Raw genomic sequence first — 25,460 nt, 5'->3', positions numbered from 1 at the left:
GACTTCCGTCAACAGTAACGTCACATGGCAACCGCTGCCGTCACTTCCGCTGTGTTTAGCAGCGTTGCATTCAAGGACTTCATAAAAGTCGTAATTGAGCAATCCATGCGCTCACCCACTGTAGGCAAATCAAATAAAATCAAACACAATATCTGAATCTTTTAACACACTGTAGACTTTTCAAATGACATTTGTCTCACTGTTATTTAGTTCATCTAATTTTTTTCATGTCTTTTTGTGGTAGTGTCAAATAACAGTAATAGTTTGAATTTTATTATTATTATTATTATTATTGTTATTATTAGCATAAGTATTATACATTTTAAATTGCATATTTGTGGTGTCTCAAGTACAATGAAGCGGCGCCAGCCCTCTTTCCGACAGTTCTTGAATGTTACAGCAGTGCCGTCAGTGACCACTAGATGTCGCCAAACTCCGTCAGTCAGCTGCAGTTACATCTGGAGAAATACAACAAACCATATCATCCTCTCTCTCTCTCTCTCTCTCTCTCACACTCACACACACACACACACACACACACACACACACACACACACACACACACACACACACACACTTGTAAATAGTTTATCATTTAGATGCAAACCAAATGAGAAGTGAGGTACCCTGTGAGCTGTGACAGTCAGGACTCCGTCGCCCCCCACATGCATGGCCACAGATAAAGGGTCCACATCTGCAGGCAGTTTGCATCGGTGGAAAAAAGTATTTGTGACAGTTCCGTCTCCACCCAGCTGCATGGCAAGAGCAAAAAGTATGAAGAGAATAAATCATCACAACGATGCATCTGATTAAATTCTTTGCTAACAACCTAAACTACAGTTTATCTAACATACACGTGTCCTCAGGAAGCCCACAATCCTGTCATTCAAGGACAACCTTTTTTCAATTAAAAGGAAAGGCTTTGTCGTCAATCTAGCAAGTGCATTGTTTTGTAATCAGGATTCTTTCTGTCTTACCTTCTCAGCGTGGACCTCTAGCAGGTTGTTGGAGGAGGTAACGATAACTTCCTCTGGAGAAAACTCACTGACATCCACAGTGAACTGAAACATGTCTCCAATGACCTGGATCTTTCCTGTTGGAAATGAGTGACCTAAAACAATCATTTATTAAAGATGACAAAACTGCATTAAGTCCACACATTATGAGCTCTCGCTGATTAGATTTTTTTTTCTTTCCTTGATTCTTTGGAGTGTCCGGCCCTGTCAACATTCATAAGAAGGCTGTCAACGTCAATCTTATTCAGCTGACCTTTGAATTTGTGTTCTTTGGGGCCTCGCTGAGGTGGTGATCCTGATTCTTCACAGGAATTACTTTTCTCCATAGAGGCTGAGGAAGTGGTTTGTCTATGCCTGACTGACTGGATCTAATGCACTGGTGTCCGCTGTCCAAGAGAGGTTGGTCTCATCTTGCTAATTCTCTCCCGTCCGCACCCTATATGAGTCTTTTATAGGCTACTGGGAAACTGTGGTTGCCACTGGGTGTGGGTGTGAAGGTGGTTTGGTCCCTGAGTGATCCAGCTGAGCTGGAACATGACACGGACTGTAGATATTTAATGTGTCAGAACTGTTGTTGGACCGTTGTCAAGGGGTCCAGCGTTAGTCGCCACACCCCAGCCCCGGAGCATGTGGATCCTTTGTGTTTGTGTGTGAGAACGTGGTGCACAGATATTTTGGTGTAACAGAATATGCTATAATTACCAGGTGCTGCATATTGTGAGTCGTCAGTCTCAGATTCCAGCCAAGACGTCGCCATGTCACGCATGAAGCCTATACAACTTCAAATGTAATCACACTGATTTATAGACCTGCGAGGATAATTTGTCAGACAAATGACGCCATACCAATGAATCTGTAGTGAAACGCGCTCACGGGAGCGATGTGACCGGGCGGGGCGTCGGAGGCCTAATGGAGCAGAGTTGTGTGTAGGTGTGAGATTCTGCTTCGCCTTGACAAAATCGCGGAGGCTGATCAGACCTTGTGGATGACAGGGGTCACACAGCGAGCTCTGGGAGGCCACTCTGCTGCAGCATAAACAACCAAGGAGAGTTCCTGAGTTTCCTTTAGATTTTAAAACTCCAGATTTGGATTTTAATCCTTTGTGTCTCATCTCTCATGTATGTTAGTGTAAAATAACCATTGGAGACATACGGGATACATTCAATCTTATATCTTCATAACACTCCGGTGTGAAGCCTCCGGTGGGTGATATTTAGAGGCGTGTTTCTAATTGGAGCAGAACGCAGCCCCTCTAATCCTATAATTTGATGAGAGAACCTTTGCTGGGCACAAATCTCACTCAAACAAAAAAGGACAAAAGGCCTTTGTTGAACTCCAATTTGTTCTTTACAAACATGGAGGAACGTAATGACGAGGTTTGGAGAAGAGAACTCTTCATGAATCTGAAGGGGCTGCTCCAGTGGTGGCCTGGGCTTTGTTCAGCCAGTCGGCCACATTTAGTTGTTACTGACTGGACCAGGGAGAAATAATTACTTCTTTGCTTTTATCTTGAAGCTGAATGTTCTGGGTTTTTTTTTTGTTTGTTTGTTTGTTTTTTTCAGTGTTGAAAATCTTGTTTGCACCATAAAGTTCATATTTGTCTCCAGGAAAACTTGTAGACTTGTATTTAAAACAGAAGGTTGCTAAAGAATGAAGAGTTTTTGCTGGAGGTGTGGCCACTCAATGAAGTTAAAGGTGAAGCAGCGTTTTTATTTTGTCAAGAACAGATTTATGTGTTCAAGGATTAAAATGTAACACGCTATTACCAGTAAAAAAAAAAAAAAAAAAAAAAAACGCTCTGGGATCAGAGGCTGATGTCGAACAGGTAAGGTGGCTTATTAATCATTTAATAACTGCTTTCTGTTGAGACATAGACTCATGTTGAGGCAGCCTGAAGTCAACATATGACTCAGGCCTTCACTGCAGTCCCACAGCATTATTTGACCCATGAAGATTACTGGCTCTTCATTTCTGCAAAGTAACACTAATGCAAAAATGCAAAGATTTTTTCTCTTGCACTTCATGGAAAAATAACCTTTGAGGTTTGTCAACAATGTAACTATACACGGCAGGCTTGCACAGCCTAGCATCTTTTGTGGAAAAGTTGCTGGATTTAATCATGTATTTCCACCTATCGACAGTCTTAATGGTGTGAACGTTCAATCTGCAGCCCACTGAACTATAAATGAACTCTCAGGTCAATATCTGCTCTGCTCGCATTTACGTTTTAGTGCACGGAGGTTCACTGCGTGACAGTGTGCCCATGCACGGTAACTGTCACTTATGGATTAAATATAATCCGTGTTTTCATCGTCTATTAGTGTGCTCACATTTGTCTTGTAACACCAAATCCCACCGAGGATGACGACAGTGGTGTAATCAATGTGGTCCGACAGCAGTTCAGTTCAGGAGCTTTTTTGGTTGGTGATGGTACCTGGCGAAAAATACACAATGACTGCATGTCTGCATGGGAAAAACACTGAGACTTTTCCAACGAGACCACAGATGTTGGCCTATTGGTAACTTTCAAAACTAACAACTAGGAAAACTGGTGAGGTGTGTTGTCACACATAGAGACCATCAACAGACTCAGACCCGAGACATTCTCTGTGTGAGGCGAGGGAACTAAATCTATGAATTTATGTCACATATGTTACTGCACACCCATTCGCTCTTAATCCAGCTGTCTACAGTCAGTTAGAGGAAATATTCAAACATGGTTTACATAGTCCTGCACAGGTTTTTATTCAAAAACAAAAAAATGTGCTGCCTGGCAAACATGCGCCAGCTCACAATTATTCGTCATGTAACAAAAGGACATAAATATAAAATAAATATTAAATAAAAAATGGACAGCTGTAGTAAGACATGATGTAAACAAAGAAAAGTTGTGATAAAGAGACTAACTAGAATGTGATTCTTCACCCTGAGTGGAAAAAAAAACTCTTCCCAATGTAAAAGTAAGTCTCACAGATCACAAAGGAGAAAGAAAACAACGTTTAGATTTCAGAATCCAGAAACACGGGCAGGATGAAGCGAGTGCTCGGAGGAAGTAGGCCTCAATCATGAAGAGCCTTTCAGTCTTTCAGTGAATATAAAGCCAAGCACTCTCATATGCTCTCACATTCTTCATTTTTTTCAAATAATTTCATTTTCTACATCACACAAGTTGTTTATGTTCACCATATAAACATTTTTTTTTTCATATAAAGATAAATAGTTTTCTTTTTTTTCCTGTAATGTTCTTAAAAGTATTGGATCTCCGTCCTGTCTGAGTGGCCTGGAGGGTCGTTTTCAGTCGTGCCACACTGTGCCACCAGAAAATAAACCGTCCTGCTCAGTGTGGCTCAGTTTCACCCCCATACCGCTGCAGTCGCCCCAGAGTGAAATGGCTCGGCCGCTCAGTGCTCTTTGATTTGGAGGAATGCTTAGATCACACGGCGAACACGCTGAGGGAGCTGGTCTCGTCTTTCAGGCCCAGGATGCTGTATGCTATCCTCTTCATGTGGCCGGGCAGCCGCACGCCGATGTTCCTGATGTCTCTAAAAGGAGAAGATAAACAACACCATTTAACTCAACACAGTGCACACTCTGATTTACACTACAACTCCAAGAGTTGACAGCAGTGGGCTATTCATTGGGGATTAAAATGGAAAATTAAAACATTAACATCAATGTTGAAATGTAGCTTGGAACAGAAGTAGTCTCTCACGTCTTTAACCGATTTACTTTAACTTAATTTGTTTTATATGCTTGTTTTTGGTGTTCTTGCTTTTCACTGTGAGCCTCTTTTCACATGTTTTCTAGATACAGGTAAGCTAGTGGGCTAAAGGTATGGATAAACGGTTTGTAAAATGAATTAAAAATGGGAAACAATTCAATTTAAAAGGATATTTTCTTTGGTTGATTGATGGTTAAATGTCAGGGGAAACTGGTTGAAATGTTTGGTGATGACCAAATCAGGTCAAATATCAACAATTCAGTAACATATCAGAATGTATATCTGCAAATGGTTCTTATGGAGCCATTCTGTGGTTTGGAACCACCGCTGCAGGAGTTACTGTATGCTGCAGGGAATGAGAAGAATGGCACGGGCAGAGCCCGAGCAGAGAGTTCCCGCATTCACAAACCGGACGGCAAATGTCCCAGCTGAGAGCTCAATGCTTCCTCTGTGTTGCTGTGAAATGTGGCGTGGTGCCGGATCACATCAGTGCAGCCTGACAGAGCTGCACCTGTGCCATGTGTGCACTTACTCATGCCTCAAAGCCAGCACCTGCTCCATGGTCGTTACCCCCGCGTGAGCGAAGCTCTCGCTGTACTGGCTCATTTTGATGGATTCCAGCCACTCGGGCACCGACCTGAACATGGTGCCGTCACAGCCGCTGGTGCTGGGCAGGCGGATGGACACGCTGCGGAGAGGACAGCTTGTGTTACTAGTCGGCAAATAAAGCTTAATGTGACACGGCAATTGGTGCAGACTTGCTGCTTACCGTGGGTCAAAGTCAGCAATGGTTTTCAAAGACTCTGGATTTCGAAGAAGTTTGTCCAAAATGTTGACGATGTCTGAGAAGCGCGGCCGCTTCGAGCGGTCGTGCTGCCAGCACTGGAGCATGAGCTGGTAGATGGCAGACGGGCAGTCCATGGGGGCGGGGAGCCTGAAGGCCTCGTTGATAGCCTTCATGACCTGAGGACGAGACCGGGAGGAACTATATTTACGACTGCAGTGACAGGCGGTTTGAACAGGCGGCCGTCCAATAAAGTGCTGTGATCATATGTTGACGTTAACAGTCGATTTGAAGAGGTCGATGGGAAACTGCACTTGGCGCCAGGCAACTTTCTCTCACCACCTACCCTGCACCGGCTCTCCACGGTAATATACATTAAAGTTTTCACAGCACAGGCCAACGCAATCAGTCATCCTGGCCATCAGAGCAGCGGCGGATGAAACGTACCTCATGGTTGCTCATGTCCCAGTAGGGCCGTTCTCCAAATGCCATGACTTCCCACATGACGATCCCGAAGCTCCACACGTCGCTGGCTGAAGTGAACTTCCTGTAGGCGATGGCCTCTGGGGCCGTCCAGCGGATTGGGATTTTACCTCCCTGACAGAGGAGAGAATAATTAACAAATCATTCTCAATGTGTGAGGGAGTGGAAACAGCAGGCGCTGACAGAACGCCACTGGAGAATGGAGGCACAATTAACAATCTGGCTCTTGTTACGAGAAAGAAAAACAACAAGTCTTTAGTTTTTACTGCATAATAGAGCGATTAGACTTACTTTGGTTGTGTAGGTGCCCTCAGCATCGTCTTCCAACACGCGTGACAAGCCGAAATCAGACACTTTGCACTCCAGTTCACTGTTGACCAGAACGTTTCTTGCCGCCAGGTCCCGGTGGACGTAGCTCATGTCAGAAAGGTATTTCATCCCAGCAGCTATTCCACGCAGCATTCCCACCAGCTGGTACGGAGGAATCTCGCCATCACGGCCCTGAAGAAGAAAACAGGAATAGTTCACTTAGTTTTTTTTTTGTTTTTGTTTTTTTAATTTTATAGCAAATTAGTGGCAGATATCAGTTAGCTTAAATTAGCATCAAGCTTCTGAACAGCTTGCTTTTTGCACAGATGGTTAAACTATACTCCAGTTTAGTGACAGTGAGATGTTTTCATGTTATATCCAAACCTTGGTGAGCACTCGGTAGATTATTGTGATGGTGATTACCTTCAGATATGTATCCAGAGCTCCGTTCTCCATGTACTCGGTCACTATCATGGCATGTTTAACTGTAAATTTAAACAACAATCATGGTTACTGAAAGAAATTAATTCCAAAAACAGGTAAACAAAAAAAGGATTATTCCAGTTTGACTTTCTCTCTGAGATTATCAACTCACATTTGGTGACGACTCCCTCCAGCCGAATGATATTCGGGTGTGAGAACTGTCCCATGATGCTGGCCTCACTCAAGAAATCCTGCCTCTGTTTCTCTGAGTAGCCCGGCTTCAGGGTCTTGATGGCCACAGTCACCTCCCCTCGCCCGGGAGTCTTCATCACACCACGAAACACTTCCCCGAACTCTCCTGATGAGTGGCCAAACAGCAGGAGGAAAAAGTTAGACAGTACAAAAAAACAAAAGAATCAAAAGGGAGGAGAGGTGATGAGGAAATACTCACCCACACCGATGACTTTTTGTTTGTTAATTGCACTTGGGTCGATTTCTGTCACAAACTTCTGGATGGCGATGTTGGGATCCTCATACATATGTGGGTCAACGTACGTCTTCAGAGGCTTCAGCTGATCTGAGGAGAAATGATGACATTAATATCAGCCAAACGTTCATTTTGATAAATACCAGTGTAGATCTGAATGCTTACCTGTTGAAAAGTAGGGATCCTCGGGTCCTCCTCTTCCACGAGAGTTCAATCTCCTGAGAGAAAAACAATATTAATCCCCACTGGACTTAACAGCATACAGGCCAGCTTTTCAGTAATTGCAGGGCAGCTTGTAGTATTCAATCGCAGGGTGTATTTAATAGCAGGGTCAGCTATTACTTCTAAACTCTCCTTGAGCTGGCACGCTACAGCGTCTTTAATTTAGTGGAGCTGGAGGCACATGATCACACAGTTGGCAGCTCTGTAGATAATATTTATCTGAATGACACAGGAGTTGAAAGTAGATACAAAGTGTGCTGTTACCAACCGTTTACGCAGCAGCAGGACGGCCACCACAACAAGCAGAATGACCGCAACTCCGATGACGGCTCCCAGCACCATGGTGGAGTTATTCTGGATCCGAGACTCGGCTGAGCGAAGCGCAGAAACACAAACTTATATCAGCTCGAGTCGAGACATCTGAGAGAAGCGACTTCATTTTAAGGAGATCTTAAAGACGCCGGTACCTAATGCTGAAGTGTGAAACTCGTGCTCCACGCTGTAGCTGCCAGGGTTACCGTCGGGACCGAGAGCCTGAACTCTGAACAAATAAGTAGTGTCTGGGGTGAGATCATTAATCTGGACAGAGCTTTTCTCCAAAATGAGGACTGTGTATGTGGTCACATCACGCTCGCCATCGTCATCCTGCAACAAAAACAACAACAACAAAATTGAACTAAGTAGATAAGATGATTAATTTTTGCCTTAACATTAATCTCAATTTTAATTTAAAATGAACAATCTTGAGCTAGTATTAAAAAAAAACTAAAGAAAAAGGCGCCAAAGCACTTCATCTTACTTTTCTGCGGTACATAATCTCATAGCGGTGATTGATGTGGGCTGGAGGTCTGCGAGACAGACTCCAGGACAAAGACAGAGAGGTGGGGCCGCGATCATCCAGATGGATCAACGTCACCTTGGGGGGATCTAACGGTCGGCAAGAGACGGAAAGCAAAACAATGGTTAGTGACTAATCATAGTCCTTGGAGACGACATTTTGAAATGAAAGGGATTCAGAGGTCAGACACAATTCCCCTCTGTAGGTTCATCTGTTTGTAGAGGATTTTACAGTCGGTCATGGAAAGAATTAGGAAACTGAAGGTGACAAAGCTATCAAAATAAAGCTTTAAATCACCACAAGTTTCTAAAAGTTTTTCTAAAAGTCACTTTTAGCAACTTTCTGGAAAGTGCGCTTTCAGTCAAACAGAAGGGGGCAGTCGCATGGACTTGGCTGAGATTGGGAGAACTCTAGAGAAGCAGGGGATACTTAGACTCTGCAGACACTCACCTGTGTAGTCCAGAGCGGTGGTGATGGACGCCGTGGGCCTCTCAGTGCCAAACTGGGACACGCCACTGTGTGTCTCCACTGTGAACGTGTAGTTCAGGTGAGAATCCAGGTCGCTGACGATGACCGTGGTGTCCCGCAGGCCCGTCGGCCCCGTCTCAAAGCGGATCTTCTCGCTGCAGGCGACACAGGAGGCCGCATCGCAGAGCTCGCACGCCACGCTGTAGGTGATATCGCCGCGGCCCCCGGTCACCAGCGGCGGGCTCCAGGACAGCTGCAGCCTGCCCTCTGCTGACAGGGTGGTGGAGGTAAGGTCACGGGGGGCACTGGGGGGAGCTTCGGGAAGGAAAGGGAATGACAGAGGAGAGTCAAGAACAAGAATCCGTCTCATTGATCAGTCTGAAAGCTGACTTCGTCTGGAAAAGACGAGTAAAGTGAGGTTATTACCGGAGCAGCCTGACGTAGGGAGGTCGGAGGAGGAGCGGTAGAAACCGTCCTCGCACAGACACTCAGTGGCGCCGGCCGCAGAGGGCTTGGTATTATCAGGACAAACGAGACATAGCTCGCTTGACACAGTCGGCTTGAAGTATCCGGGTTTGCAAACTGTGAGAAAAAGAAGGTGTGAGTTAGTTCAAGATGAAACACAACGCAGACCAACAAAGGAAGGAATGACTGATCAAAATGCAAACAATAAGCCTATCTCTGTAATACCAGCACACTTCCACCCACAGGAAGCGTTTGTTGTGAGTAACCTATAATCACAGAGTCTTTGTATTCAGAGGAATGAAAAGGGATTTCCCTCACGATGTGCCTTCACTCGCCTTTTTTGCCGGGAGGCCTAATCTCAGGTCGCACTGCCAGTGTCAACCGGATGACAGCGGAGCATTAAATCCATCAGGTGATCTGATCTGCTCTCCTCCTCCTGAACCCTCGGCTCATATACTTTGGCAGATATTATCTGTGTTTTTGCCAAAGGAAATGGCACCTTGGACACCAGCGGAGGGCTGTAATGGACATTTCAGCCCACAGATAAACAGCCTTCCAGGCCATAGGAGGTTAATGAACATGCAGACAGGATAGAAATCAGAGTACAGGAGGTGCAACCCGGTCTGAAGCTGCTGTTTCCTCCCTTTCTTCCTTCCTTCCTCTCACCCCCGACATCAGTCGCAAATTACAGCTGAGGTTGAAAAGTTACTAAACAATCAGGAATCAGGAAAGAGGAAAAGCTAAAGACGAGCATTTTTTCTTTTTTTTTTTTTCTTATGGAAACACCCGCACGGATATTTTGATTGGGTTAAGGCGTCTCTGCACTTTTGAAAATTAACTACAAAATTAAAGGGGATTCCATGAAAGATCTGCGCTCCCTGCCTTCTGTCTGCCGCCTCCCTGGGGAGCGGCCTTTCATCTGATCCCTGTGCTGGTGGCCGAGAGGAAGGGGTCGGGCGCACCCTGGACTGGAGACGCGGTCGCGTTACTTCACCACCAAGGCAGAAGGACCTTTGCACCCCACACACTGGTGCACAGGAGGAGAAGGAGCAGGTTGAGTGTGAGTTTGGAGGGATTGAAGTGAATAGATTGAGTGACGAATGGGGGGAAGGAACGGCAACAGAAGTTCTCTCTGGGGAGTCTCTCGGCGACAGTGGGGGTGTAGCTGAGGGTTTTTCGCATAAGAAAAGGGGGCCAGCCCATTTCATCTTGAGCTGAAGCAGCAGGACCTCTGTCACGTACCAAAGAAACTCCAGACCCATTCATCTATTGTTACTGAGATTGGACTGAGTGGTGCCATAAATATGTTGCATTACTATTTATAAAGCTTGTAAATGACAACATGTGTGCAATGCAGGAATACAAACACGGCTAATGGAAAACTTTGACACTGATGGATTCTTTTCTCAACGTTTCAGTGCAATTTTGACATATTTGTCATCTGGCAAAGAGCTGCATATCAAACTTTCATTTGTCTAACTTAGATTTTCACTAGAAGGTAGAGATTTGCTTCTGATTGTTCCACGCTCTCTTTGGCGACGCCACATGTGAAAAGGACTTCTGTTCCGCACTGGTGCATCTGTTAATTGAATCTGTTTTTTGCTCTTTGTGTCGACCCATTGTTCTAATGAGTGGGAACATGGATTAGGGAGCTCGTTGCGTGTGTTAACAACCGGATGAAAGAGCAAAAGGAGGCAAAGCGGGGCATGTCATTGGCTAACAGCTGTCCTGTTGCTCCACTAATCCTCTTGACTAAATTACACTCCACACCTAACTAAGCAGCCACGAAGCTAACCTCCCTCGTGCACCAACTGTCGACTCGCTCCCCACCCTCTACTCCGACCAAGGACAACCTGCTTATTTGTGTCAGTCAGCATTCCTCCTCATCTCACTTTACTTCCTTTTCCCACAACAGTTGTGCTCTTCAGTGGGATCTACATTCAGCTCCCGAGCTGCCTGAGTATCACTTTCTCTGTTTGTTGTCAGAAAAAAAAAAAAGAATTTGAATGAAGTTCAGTTAGATAGCCGGCTCAAACAACATTGTCTTCTTTATTATATCATAACACGCTTCCTGCATCTTAAAAATCTGGCTATCCCGCAGACTTTGTTCCAGTCACAAATATTTCCTGTCATCTTGTTCCCACATCCTTTTCAGGTGCTCAGTCGGCACGAACCTTGAAAACAGACTCACTTCTTGTCTTTGTCTTTAAATATGGTGTTCTTTTTTTCACAATTCAAGATAAGTGTTTCTTAAAAGTGGCACTTATCCATAAAATGATACTTTCATGATCTCTTCGGATAACAGATTGTTCTGTCTATATAATATTCTAAAGTAGTGATAAGTGTCTCGTAATTTCCAAACACCTGTGCTGACATTAGCAGGAGTCTGTCTCCTCTCAACAATCTCAATCCCAAAGCTCTTCCACTTGAACTGAAAAAAAATATCTGATATATAAAATTAGCCAGAGCCTGTGGATTTGATTTAGTTCCAGAAGAAGAAAGCACTTAAATAACCGGCAGTCAAAAATTAATCTTCGGTGATCCACTAATCTCTAAATTGCTTGATTCCGCCTTTCATGAGTGATCTCCCCGCTTAAAGAAACAGACGGCACCAACCTCTGCCAGTCAAGGTGACTCGGACTGTCAGGAGTCATAAACCACAGCCTGACTCAGTCCAACCTCTGACAGGCGTGCCGGCCTCATCCCTGTAATCTGCGGCTCTTGTTGCCGTAGCAACTCACCCAAAACAAATACTTGCGAGGAGAAGACACACCACTCAGGTAGTTCTTCCGACACATTCACACGGCCCTTCCTTTAGTCAATCTGCGCTGTAGGTGACGCCAGGATGAAAGAATTCCTTTCAGAAATCCCCGCAGCAAACGCGGCCCTTCCTCCCCTCCTTCCTCCTCTCTCTGCAGCCTTTCTCCTCCCACGTTTCCTCCAGACCGTCCGACTCACCACACCCCAGAATGCCAACAGACGGACCAACTTCCACACAAACTGTGGCAGCACGTACAGTACAGTGCGAACGCCACAGCTGTGTCTTTTTTTATTGACTTAAAATTACTCATACTCACTGAACTATCTCCAGGGCTCGACATACCACGCACTTTTCACATACTTTGCTTTCACTTGGACCTACCAAACAAACACTATGTTCCCAAAATTCCACTTCTTTTTAAATTACCAATGTCTCTTTTCTTGTCTGATTTCAAAAAGTACTTCCATAAAAACTTTCTAATATTTTTCATGTCCCTGTCTGTGAAGTGAAAGAATAATTGAGATTGGATTTTGTTGAAGTGCTTTGTTTTGGCCTGATACACTTTTTACTGAATTATCTTAAAAAAAAAAAAAAAGAACATTATGGACATGTCCTGACAAAGGTCTGCTCCAAGAAGTTTTTTTTAGCTTCCCCTTCTAAGCACTGATTTGAGGTTAATGGAACCCATCAACACAGCATTCAAAAGCTTTGAATATACTTTTGTTAATTCCTCCACAAAACATCCGAAGTCCACATGAAACTGGGACACACTGCTTTTTGTGCTGTACATTATCGCCTTAAGCTATCAGCCTATCCATAAAACAATATCTCAGCCAAGCCCCATTCCTGAAACCTGAGAGAAAGACAGAGGAAAGAATGCACTGTTGGCCAACAGGTTAAAGAAACAATGAGGCATCGATGGGAAAGGCTTCAGATTTCCTCACAGGTTTAAATCTATTCAGTCTGATGAAGAAACCCGTGGCTTCTTTAAGATCTCAACTAAATAAACAGCTTAAGAAGTTAATGTCTTCTGTCTTCATGTACTGTTTCTGTCTGTGCCTGACCCACGCACTGATATGGAGAGTTTTTTTGAGACCGATTTCCAAACGTTCCCAGACACAATAAACATTCCTGTGAGCTCATTTCGCACACCGTGACAAATTAGCGGTTGGAGGTGTTTCATACGCTGACGACTCACAACGCAACCCAAACACGCTTCAGTGGAGCGACGTATTCCTGGCAGCGCTTACCTTGGCAGGAGTCGCCGGTGGTTTCGTAGCCTGCGAGACACTGGCACTGGCCCACGGGCACCACCCATTCGCCCTCAGCTGTGCAGTAGATGCGTGGGGTGGCCTGGCTGACGGCGTGCTCCACACAGGCTCCCTCCACCTCCCTGAGGGCATCGGCAACCGTCTCCGGGAAGGCTGCCAGGCTCTGCACCGTGGAAGGACACGTCTTGTAGTAGACTCTGACGGACAGCAGCGCCACGCACGCGCCCATATCCTGAAAGGCCAGGTAGAAGCCCTTCCTGGACAGGGGCCCCACGGTCCTGGTCTCCGTGTTGACCTTTGGCACGCGGCCGCGGGTCACCTCGTCCGGGGCGATGGTGGCCACTTTTCGGAACTGCCCTTTACGGAAGTTGGTTCCCACGTCGGCGTCTGCCTCCGAGATGAAAAGGTTGAAGGTTTCTTTGCAGGCGACAGAAGCGCCATCGAAGGTGTTGCAGTCTCGCACGACAAACTTCAGCTCCACAGAGACACGCGTGGTCCCGGGGCGCCGCTGGATGAACGTTGTGCGCAGCCAGTTGTCCTGCTCGGCCGAGTCTATGCTGCAAACGCTGTAGGTATAGAAGAGTGAGCCGTTCACCACCGTCTGGGTTATTTCCCACTGTAGGACACACAAAGAGAGCGCAGAAGAATCAGCTTGAGCGCCAAAGTCACTGTTACCAAAATACACAAATGACAGGAAAAAGGGCTTTTTTAAATTGAAGAATAAGTACTGGTTTCAGAAGCTTTGTACTCGCCAAGAGCAGTTTTTTTTTTTTTTTTATTGATGAGACACCTCTGCTTTCATGCTCGCTGAGAAGCTCATAAAGTGCAAAAGTGCACCAAAGCTTTTTTCCACACTTTAAGATCATGAGCCTGGACGTGTGTGGTTCCTGCAAGGTGTGTGGCTTTCCAACTAACACACAAGTCCGCATGTGTGTGAGACATAAATCCAGCAAACACGACAGTGGAATACCAACCAACGTTTACAGCAGTTAAATAGGCTTTATAAGCGCAGCGCGGCTGAAGCCATGGCTGCAAAATAGGCAGTAATTAAGAGTTTTTAAGAGGGTGGAAGTAATGAGGAGTCAAAGATTAAAAGGCTTGATTTTACATGACGATTTAACACATCATATGTTAGCAGTTCAGATGGATTAATGGGATAAAATAAATAAATGCTTCCAGTTCTTTAACCGTCGTTAGAAAAGAGAAGCAACAGTAACTGGTTGAGATAAAGAAAAAACATTTTTCAAAGATTTTGGAATAGCATTTAATGATTATCATTGCTTTTAAATCCCCCATACTTTAGCCAAATTAGATTTCAAACATTGGGCAATTACCTGTAATTACTAAGCAACTCCGACTGTTTACTCTAGACGGTTACACTGGATTTAGGAAGCAAACTCTTTAAATATGACTGATGGAGCCAAGAAGGCATGCTGCAAATAGTTTTCACCGGCAGAAATTTTAAACACCACGAGTGTGAGAAGGTCGGGCAAGAACAAAGCAGTTTTTGATGGACACGTGGAAATCCAATCCAAAACGACAATCTTCAGATCTCCGAGAACAGACACACAAGAAATGTAGCCCACACAGTTGAACTGGCCATGTCCTGTTGCTTTTTTTAGAGGAAAGCCACTGAACTATAGATAGGGACGAGAGGGATGGTTCTGCACTCATACACTTTTTCCTCATCAGTTACTCTCGTCTTCCCATCAAGAAGCTGGCCTTACTGTAATCCACATTCAGTAAGGAGTAAAAAGAGAGCATTTTAAATTTTAGTGCCACGTTTTAGTGTTGGGGTTGAGTTAGGCCTGCTGTGATTTGGTGCTGTAATTTCAAATGTATGGTGAAATGTGGCATTTTAATGACATTTGTAAGTTCTTTATGAAAGAGCAGAGTTAACGCAAGACTAGCTGATCTTTGCCAAACCTCATGGAGCTGCCACTCATTCCACATCTCCCCAGAAAGCCTTTTCAGTAGATTGAATGAGCAGAGTTCGTTCTTATTGTCAACAAGCAGCATTCAAACTCTTCACAGTAAAATCTTAGCTTATTTACTAGTTCTAAACAGGGAGAGACAGCTTCGAGTCACGGATCTGAAGTCTTAAAAATGCCCGTTGAGGTATAAATACTCACTCCGTTCTCATTTGGCAACGTCAACCAGCCCAACTCTGATCCTGAAGCTCTCATATCTAGTAATACCTCTGTGGGACAAACAAACAAAATATAGCACAGTAAGAACAAGCACAGAAACACTTGAAAACAAATCATCTGACATAACCAAGTAAATAATGGAAATAAAGTAAAGTGAAAATGTAACCGTCCTGTCTTCCAGTGAGCTGTTTATAGCTATAACATTGTTACAAACATTGCTTCTTGAAAACGTTTGGATTTGACTGTGCAATTGAATTATAGTCCCTAATCCTCGGAACCAACAGCTTTATGGGGGGCACAAGCCACTCTTTGACATTTTAATCAAGCATGTCGGTCTAATTCAGGATTTCATTGACCGTGTCCTCCAGGTCCAGGATACATGACTAATATTGTCTGAGAAAGGCGTGGGCAATTAGATCGCCATGACGAGAGGAACACATGAATCTACACCAATGGGTGAAACAAAAAGTTTAACATGGTCAGTCATCAAACAGGTGCCCTTAAAGCCCAGACCAGATCAGACCCTAACTGGAGTCAGAAGTATGGCGCAACTCAGAGAAAATAGTCTGACTGTATATTATATACAGGTTACCGGATAAGAGACTTTTTAAACTTTTTTTTTTTCTTTTTTTTAACATTAGAAATTATTTAAAATTGTTCAGGGAAAGATGAGTATTAAAATTACACACCACTCATATTGAAGTGGAAAAAAAAGCCCTAACCTGCTGTAAGAAAGTGTCGCAGTGATTTAAAGGAAGACAGGAAACTTAAAGACGGCATTCAGATTCCAACCTCTTGACTCATGAGGTGCGGTGACGCTGGACTTCACTCTTGGCTAATTTTCAACACCTTGTCGAATAAGTTCTGGAAAAAATAAAGAAGAGTACTTACGTTCTTTGGACTGGAGGCTGATAAATACTTGGTTGATAAATAAAAAGAGGAAGAGGTAGACGCCGCGCAGCTCCATGTTTCCACACAACTTTGAGAAAGTCGTGGCGGTGCTCCACAAGTGCGTGCGCTCTCCTCCGGCTCGAACACTCCACTCCACCGGCCGAGCGAGCACGAGCCCGCAGCCCATTCAGAAAACGGGTGACGTAAGCGCCCCGCCCCGCGCCTCGTGGAATGTGGAAGTTCTCCAAATATGGTGGGCAGGGGGCGGGGCCAAGCACCTGTTCATTGAGAAAGACGCAGATGTTGGGATTGTATTGATTTGTAATTATCCCTTCAATTAACAACTGTCAGTCGAATACACAAAACTTTTAACACATGTAATTTAATCCCAGCAAAATCACTATTAAATACTACTAATAATACTAATACTAATACTATATTGCAAAGCTAAGCAGTCACAATAAGTTTAATATTAGAATACATGACCATCATAGCTATAAAAATATCTTATCAAGGTGTAAACGTAAGTGTCAGCCACATCGGAACATATTCCTATAAGAACCTGTTTTTCTAACATATTATTTAAAACATTGCATGATCTATTACTGTTCTAAAATAGACCAAATCAAATTTACTTTTAGTCAGTGACTGCTGTATGTGTTAGTGGTTCATTATTTCGTTTTTGCTGTTTATATTTGCCTTTTCTTGAGAAAAAAAGCCATGCTTTTGCAGATTATTTTAAATGTACACTTTGATATTGCCAAAAGTAATTTAGCTTGTTCTTATTTATTTATGTACTAGGTTTATTCCCTAACGCGACAAAGTAGTCCTATTTTCCTGTGAATCATAGTCTCAGTGTTAATCTCATCCATCATTCAGTACTGTTTCAACAGATTCAGGGTCGTGTTGTGCTGGAGTCAATCCCACTTGACTGTAGGGGAAGGCAAGTACAAATTCAACAGACCATCACAGGATACACACAAACACACACACACACACACACACACACACACACACACACACACACACACACACACACACACACACACGCACACACACACACACATATAGAATGTGGAATGATGCCAGATAACTGAGAAAAAAAACATACACAGGAAAAACATGAAACTTTGTGCCGAAAGGCCCAGCTTAAAATGAATTATTCTTTTTTCTAACACAGCAGGAATCAACATTAAATTATTTCTTCAATTCAGTGTCTGTTGTTATGCATGTCTTTGTGGTGGAGCCTGTCTCGCACATGGCACAGGGGGCTAATTGGACCACCAAGCTGTAGCCTGAATGTGACCATTGACTGCAGGTCCATCTTCTGTTACACTTGCACTTGGTGTTTAAGCACACATTGTAAAACCATCTCTGAATGCTTATTCTGTGCTGGAATTTTAAGTTGTGGCTGTAAGGGTTTCAAATTATAGATGTCAATAATACCGTTCAAATATATTTTGGCTTTAGTGTCATTTCAAAAGTGTATTTAAGATGAACAATCGTTTGACCATCTTCTATGTAATTGCCCAAACCCTCCACATCTCGTCCAGGGCTTGTCTTTCCCACGACTGGTAAAGGAGGGGTCAAGTAGGGGGGGTGGTCTGGTATGAATATATGACTACTAATGAGACAGTCCTCATAAAGAACCTGGTAATTTGGGTATGAATATGTGACCACAAAGACCGTCTAACAATAGCATCCCCTAGCAACTCTTATATGGAGGAATTTCAGAGTCAAGTCTTCTCTGTGAGGCAGCTTGTACTTGCACTGGCAAGTCCCTCAGGCTGAGAGCCAAACACTGCGGACCCACCTGACAAAGACCTCCCAAAAAATCAACTGAAGAGTCGCACATTGTCCCGTCCAGCGTTACTACACACGGACATTAATCATACAACAGACGGAATGAAGGATGTTGCTGAAAGAAATAGATTAACAAGTTAAGTGTGGGTTGAATTATGACTTTCTGACCCTGAGATCACAGTCGCTTCAGTTGCTTACAAACACTAATTGAAGTTTAACCTGATGAGCATCGTTTCAACTAGAATGTTTTCTTCCTTCACAACATGAGTCAAACACCCCCTTTATGAAATCGTGAGCTGATATTTTCAAGAAAAATTTGTGTATTTTAACTTTCAAGCATGTTCAACTTTGATTAAATATGGAAACAGGTCACATTTTTACTTTTTAGTTCAATTTCAATGTCATCGTGATCAAATTAAATCCTTGTAGAAATTTTGTGATTATAAATTATCCTGACATTCTTTCTTTCTTTCTTTACTTCCCCAAAAGTGTGGGCTGCTTTTTCAGCCTTTCCTGGAATCAACAGCGTCCTTTAAAGAGCTCACACTTTCAAATCAGCCAATACACTTTAAGTGTAAACTCACACTTGAAGCAAACTTCGGCTTCAAGCACTCAAGCAGCTCGTCTCTCCTCTCTTTATTGGTTTTGATACACACTGAGGTACGCTTAGGTGTTATTTTCGAGTGTGTTAATGCTTGGACTCTGAGAAGTGGTTTCTGTTGTCAGCGAGTTCTCCAAGGTGTCAAAGGTTAATACCCTTTCTAACACACAAGTATGCAAATGCTTTCATTACAATACAGACTTCTTTTATTCAGCGAACAGAGCATGTGTCCTGCTGGAGAGTGGACTGCCGCCTCGGATCGCCCACCCCTCCTGGTGCCCAAACATTCCCCTCCCTCAGCTCCTGGGCTTTTGAGGGTGACGGCAGCACAAAAGTACTTCACACTGGGGGCTGGGCCTGGATTTTGTGGGTCAGTGAACAACGGCCGAAGCAGCAACGCCATGTCATTCAGACCTGGCTCCCCTCAGGCCCCCAGCTTTCCTCACACTTCTCATGCTATCAGCAAACACAGAGGTGGAACACCACTGAAAGCACCGGGGAGTTTTTATGTTCCGCCAACATGAAATGCACCTACTGTTTTCCACCACTCGGGCACAATGAGGGGCCCTAAAGCCCTCGTTAAGAAATGATCGATTCACACGTTTGAGTATACGTTTCGTCAACTACAGAATAACCGTCTGAGGTGGAGGCCTGAGGCAAGTTATTAGGTGGAGAAGTATATTCGGACCACCAGTCAACATATTACTGACAAAAATATTACCCAATTACATGGAGAAGTCTTTTTCTGACAAAGGACAATTTCATGTCTTATTAAAATTCTCACCACCTGGTAAAAGGCAGAAGTAAGACTTTTGATATGAAAGTGGTTTGCACATACAGCTATTTCGCTTCACCAAACAATCTTATAAATAGGAATATGAAAGAAACTAGAACAAAGGATTAACAAACTTTTACTTTCAGTTCCAGTTTTTGGTAACACTTTACTTGAAGCGCCCGGTATAATGCATTATAAGTAGTTATAAACACTCATAAATGATCACAATGCTTTATAACTCGCTATACAGCATAGGATTAGGATTAGGATTAGGGTTAGGGTTAGGGTTAGGTCCGGGCATTATGATCATTTAAGAATGTTCATAACTATAGCTACACGTGTTATAATGGCATTATAATGCTTTATAAATGTACTTATAAAGTGTTGTACAGGGGGGCTTCAAATAAAGTGTTACCCAGTTTTTTTTAAATAGCTTATTTTGTGAACGCAACAAGAGATCTCCAAATGTATAATCTTTATTCATAACAATTAGATTCCCAAAACCAAGAAATTGTAGTGATAGTGACTTAACCTTTTGTCATTGAATTGACTACATTTGGTAACTACTGCATGTCTTGTAACTTGAGATAGGAAGATAAAGCTTAAATACAATATGTATGACTTCTGAAAATAATAATGTATTTGATATATGCACTATGTCAGAGGTTGAAAATTTGTGAGAAGCTAAGCTCCTTCATAAAGCTTGCACTCCCCAAACTCTCATGTCGCACATTTTGTTTCATGGTAACCAGTAACTTATGGTTGAATGTTGAATTTCATGACATTTGTCACTTTATAAGGCCCGGAACTGGACTGATGCGGTCCACTGCATTGGTGTTTGTGGACTCGAGCAGTAGCGTTTTGAATCGATGCAGATGATTAGTAGAGTTTTTTAGGAAGACCACTAAAGATAGACCACAGAAAGCCAAGCCAATAGAAGATGAATGCATTGCTTGCCATATTCTTCAGGTTATAAAAAGCTGCCAGTTGGTTATTCTCAGATCAAAGTTCATGTTCACATCAAGAGTTATCTGGCTATGTTACTGATTGTTGACCTTACATAGTGAATGAGAGCCCTATAAAAATTATTAGGTAATGTTGAATTCACTGATTCGCTGAATTCACTTTTGAAACTTTAACTGTAGTGACTAAAACCTTTAATTTTGCTTTATGCATGTGTAGCAACATAACACTATTAAATGGGCATGTGTTTATTGTCAGTTCAATGGTGTGTTGGGAAAGATTGAACTGAAAACAATGAACTAAAATATAACTACTAAAATTATCCCACATAAATTATAATTAGATCTTTTTTTTTTAACACAGTAAAAAAATGTAGTTCAAGTTGGGACCAGCGATTTCTTCTTCTTCTTTTTTATTAGAGAAAAAGATATGCACTCCTCATGTGGCTATAGAAAGGTAAGCTCAGGTCTACACCCACATAATGAGAGCTATTGAACATATGAGATAATCCTGTTTCTTTAGAAACGTTTCTATGAGTCAGCAAGGTAGGAATGTTCAACAAACCGCAAGGGAAATGTGCAATTCTCCCACCAAAAACACACAGGCAGAAAGCTTGAACTTTGAGCATGTAAATGAAATAAAAACAAATCACCTGCTGACTAAAGTAACAGATAGCACGGCAACAATGAAAGACAAGAGCGCACCGCACAAGCAACAAGGAGGATTTCACCCAAGAATAGTGGAACGCCAGAAAACCTCTATTGTCAAGTATCTCCAAACAAAAGTGTGCTCTAATGGTGACGCCATAAAAGCAGTCCCTGCCCTACATCCTTTCATCTTCCTCAGAAACAGTGGATGGATGTTGTGGAGGCTTCTTTATTCTCCACTCTCTCCATGTTGTCTGTTTTTTGCTGAAAAGCCGGTGCATTTTTTTCCCCTCCTCTGTCCTCAGCCATTTCCTTTTAAAAGCTCCACATGCCACCTCTGGAAACACTACCTCTCTGAAGTGGAATTTGGGGCGGGTGTCTGATGTCTATGTGGGTTATGTGTTGTGCAGCGCAGCATTCAGAAACAAAGGAAAGCACATGCCCGGGCAAGTTTGGCATTATGAAGGGAAGAAATGTGGGAATGTGGTCAAAAAAAACCCCCCAGAGGATTACTCAGACAGACACAGGTTAAGTCCGTCTATAAAGATGCCTTCATCCTCACTGACATCATGCATCAAAGAGCAGCTGCACAGCGAAAAGAAAAAAAATTAACACATGAGATCGACATATTTTAGCAAAACTATCAACAAAGGTAGGTGAAAGAGCCACCTTTCCTTTGAAATACAAAACCACCCCTAAATTGCCTTTGCTTATAAAGTTACATCTCACACAACAAGATAAAACCAACCCTGGAATTACTTAGGGTAACAACAGTTCACTTAAAAATGAGCCTCAGTATTATATTCCCTTAATTAGTATGCACCAGGTTGTGTATTCAAATTTATCCCAGACTGACGTCGCTATAATCCTCCTTGTCAGGCAAATAGTTGGGGGAGGCGAGAAGAGCGTGGCTGAAAGTAAAATCTCCTTTTTGTAAAGAATGGAGTTAAATGTAATGGCTGTTGGCAAAGGAGACTAATAAAGATGACAGCACACATTCATATGCATTCGTTTGTGTGCTCAGCTTGACGAAGTCTGCCCCCACAGGCTTAACAAAGAGGAGGAAGGAAGCCAGAGGCTGTGTCTGCCCTGCCTGGGGGGGTGGGGGTGAGGGGTCCACACACACACACACATACACACACACGCACACACACACACACCCAGAGAGGCTGTCCGGCTTGCATCCTGTGGTCTCTCAAGTCTGAAGTTATGGCAGCAGTGACAGCTGGGCTAGCACACTCTGCATGGGCCCATTCTCTCCTTAGTCGCAGTTAACTCCTCCCCTTTCCACTCACACACACACACACACACACACACACACACACACACACACACACACACACACACACACACACACACACACACACACACACACACACACAAAGTCGCAGACAAACACAGGATGCTCCGTCCTGTTTACTGTTTACACTTCACAGTGCCCGGCCAACTTGGGAGGGCAGTGCAGTGTGATCACAGGCATTACAGCTGTTTGAGAGGTTGTCATGTTGACGGTGGCTGTGGGCGCTCCAATTAACATTTTTCTTCTGGGAGTGTGTGTTGGTATGAATGCCCAGACTGCAAACTCACCAAAAACTTCCAGAAAGTATTCTGAAGGAGCTCGGAGTTTGATTTTTTTTAATGACATATCGTATGGCATTCACACACAGGCACAGAAAACTCCTTCCTGCTGGTCAAGAACATAAATGAAGTGTGATTCAGAGAAACGAAACCGAGAGGTTAGGTGGCTGCTGAGTAATATTATGAGTTATCCGCTGAGTGAAGGCTGCTCTAATGACCACATCTGTTCAGAAAAATAAAAGGGCGCACCACAAACGACGCCTGGCAGTGTGGTCCACAACAATCACGGCACAATTCAGCCAAAAGGGACACCTGCTTTGTTGGAGGTGGGCCTGGATCCTCAGGGTGATGACACCAGGCAGCTGAGCAATGCCGGGCAAACTGCAGCTCGTGTTTATCCAGGTAAAGGCAGCAATTTCTGTCATTCTGTTCCTTTATTATGGGAGATTTTTGAGATTACCGGTGTTGAATAGCCTGTTGTCTCCAGGATTATTTTTCATCTGCTGGCATTTGCTGATGATTGACTTGAAATCTATGCATCACTCAAGGAGGAAGCAGCTGTACTGCTCAGAGACCAACAGAGGTCTCTCTTGTTATGACAATACACTGCAGGGTTCAGTGGCTGTGATGATAAGCAGCTGTCCCAAATCTAGGATCTTTAATTACCAAAGTACAAATGCAGGGTTTGTGCTTTTACAGTGACAAACTGTTATGGAGTTAGTAACATTTTCAGGTGAAAATGTGCATTTTTTTTTTTTAATGAAATGTTGATAAAGAAAATATGACTTAATATGTGACGAAGCTTAAAATAGTGTTTAATATTATTTGTTTCAAAACATGCATTATATTAATCAGAGAATTAATGAAACTAAGATTGGGTTTATTGTTAGATGTTAACAAAATTTTTTATGTAATTTTTTTTTTCATGTGAGCTTTTTACCAATTTTTTGGTGGGAAAACTCTCCATTTGGAATTGTAGTATGTTAGTAAGGACTGAAGATGTTGACATAAATGGCGTATTTGGGAAGTGTTTCCCAGTTTGTCGGTTTGACTGCGTGTTGTTTGCTTTATTGTGAGAACATACATCAGTATTGATCGTTTGTACAGCGGGAAGCTCAGTGTACTTGTAAGGACAGTGCTCGGAAGCGGTACAAAGCAGTGCTTTTACTCTGTTCACGCTCGTCAAGTGAAAAGGTTGAGAGGAATTCAGCAGATCAGATGTGGTTTGGTGGCTCATTCCACGGCTGGGAAACCACAGAGGAAAGTCTAAATACACGTGGCTTGATGATCTTTAGTGGTAGAATTGCCAGATGCCCCCCAGAGGCAGAAGGAGAGTGCTAGGAACTGAATCAGGGGCTGTTTCAGCTGCTGTTGTTCTGACTCATTGAAAAAGCTACAGAAGTTTTTTTTTTCTTTTGTTTTTCTTTTAGATAACCTTCGTTGAGAAAGAAGATGTCTGGTCTGTGTTCCTTTTTGTAAACAGTGAGAACATGCTGAAATAATCCCAGCCTCTGTTGATATTTCTGTTAAACAAAAAGCTTGTCAGATTTACAGATGTGTAAGTTGGATTCAGGAATAAAGATATGCATCGAGATTTTTCTCCCTACATGTCTCTGAAGACGGATTCATGGTTTACTGGCAGACATGACTGTGTCACCAGAGCAATGTTAACTCTAGCCTATTGTCATTCTCACTGAATGTTTAACATCATCCAATCTTGTGAAAGACTGAATGAATTTAGAGACGTTGAGTTGGACTTGTAATGAAGGGACCTTGTTGAAGCAAGTTCATAGATAATACTTGGAATCTGAGACTGATTTCATTTTGTCCAGTGTAACTAAATCGTATGTATCATCTATGAACTGTAGACTTTAGACCACCATGCACCTTATGTCAATTTATATAGTCTCTTTTTTTATTCTTGTCTGATTCTATTTTATGTGTTGATGATGCTGGAGGTGTGAATCCCCCCCATGGAGAAAGTGTCATCTATCTATCTATCTATCTATCTATCTATCTATCTATCTATCTATCTATCTATCTATCTATCTAAATGAATACATTGATACTCTATATTTTACTCATATGCTTTATTTATAAATATTCCCAAATTAAAGTAAGTCTTAAAGAAATCATGAAAAAATTGCTGTTGGTGTTGTCCATGTTAGAATTCATTCTCAGGCTTCTTTCCAATCACTACCAACATTATCATGTGAGAATTACTAAATACTGTTAAGGTTATTATAGGGTTAAGTAAGGGTTGTCATTGTTTTCAAAACGTATTATTCGTCATGTCAAGTATTTTTGGGCAATTTGCACAATCTACCAATTGTGCAGCAACGATTGAGCTATTTTATCTTATCTTATATTTTCCTTAATTTAATTCAACAGTAAATATCCATATTTCAGATTTACTGCACTAAACTGAACGTTACAATACTGTTATTCTTTCATTTGTCAATATTTTAGCATATGACAGAAGAAAAAATATTTCACAAAATGAAATGATGAAATGAGTTTGACATCCTTCATCCTGCACGAGGTTTGCATTATGCCTCTCCTATGAGCAGATGGTGAATATATAAAACCAAGATAAGCACCCAGGAGAAAGGTGGGAGCCATGTGAATGGACCGTGGAGATTATTATTATTTTTTTAATAATCCTCTAATCACAAATACCTTTTTAAAAGTGGAGTCATAAAAGGACATAAATGCTGCGTGTTGACACCACACAAACACACTTATTGCTGTATAAACAGTCCCCTCCGCGTGCACTGGCCGAACCGTGTCACGTGACCACTCCA

The 25,460-nt window shown here is 42.8% G+C and overlaps 1 protein-coding gene across 1 annotated transcript; it reads right to left on the bottom strand.

Moving 5' to 3' along the window:
• Positions 1–3,742: 3,742 nt before the first annotated feature.
• Positions 3,743–16,430, bottom strand: epha2a (eph receptor A2 a). Its single transcript, XM_030090920.1, has 17 exons — positions 16,290–16,430; positions 15,381–15,448; positions 13,228–13,864; positions 9,178–9,333; positions 8,734–9,066; positions 8,245–8,372; positions 7,913–8,090; positions 7,714–7,816; positions 7,389–7,441; positions 7,188–7,313; positions 6,909–7,094; positions 6,737–6,798; positions 6,296–6,505; positions 5,969–6,118; positions 5,507–5,700; positions 5,270–5,425; positions 3,743–4,558 (listed from the first exon to the last, which is right to left on the bottom strand). The coding sequence occupies exons 1-17, from the start codon at positions 16,363–16,365 to the stop codon at positions 4,450–4,452; spliced, it is 2,925 nt and encodes a 974-aa protein (XP_029946780.1). The 5' UTR covers positions 16,366–16,430; the 3' UTR covers positions 3,743–4,449.
• Between the last annotated feature and the right edge of the window lie 9,030 nt (positions 16,431–25,460).

Source organism: Salarias fasciatus, chromosome 5 (genome assembly GCF_902148845.1).
Source record: "Salarias fasciatus chromosome 5, fSalaFa1.1, whole genome shotgun sequence".
In the NCBI taxonomy this organism is placed as follows: Eukaryota; Metazoa; Chordata; class Actinopteri; order Blenniiformes; family Blenniidae; genus Salarias; species Salarias fasciatus.
Note: the sequence above shows the minus strand (reverse complement) of the source record. Positions and strands in the feature narration are given on the sequence as shown.

Bases quoted from the DNA above. Each gene is read 5' to 3' on its own strand.
- epha2a (XM_030090920.1), bottom strand. From the start codon at position 16,365: ATGGAGCTGCGCGGCGTCTACCTCTTCCTCTTTTTATTTATCAACCAA. The intron at 9,067-9,177 runs GTAATAACCTCA...TCCTTCCCGAAG, and splicing joins CCCTACGTCAGGCTGCTCCG to CTCCCCCCAGTGCCCCCCGT. The intron at 6,506-6,736 runs GTAATCACCATC...TTTCTTCTTCAG, and splicing joins CTCTGGATACATATCTGAAG to GGCCGTGATGGCGAGATTCC.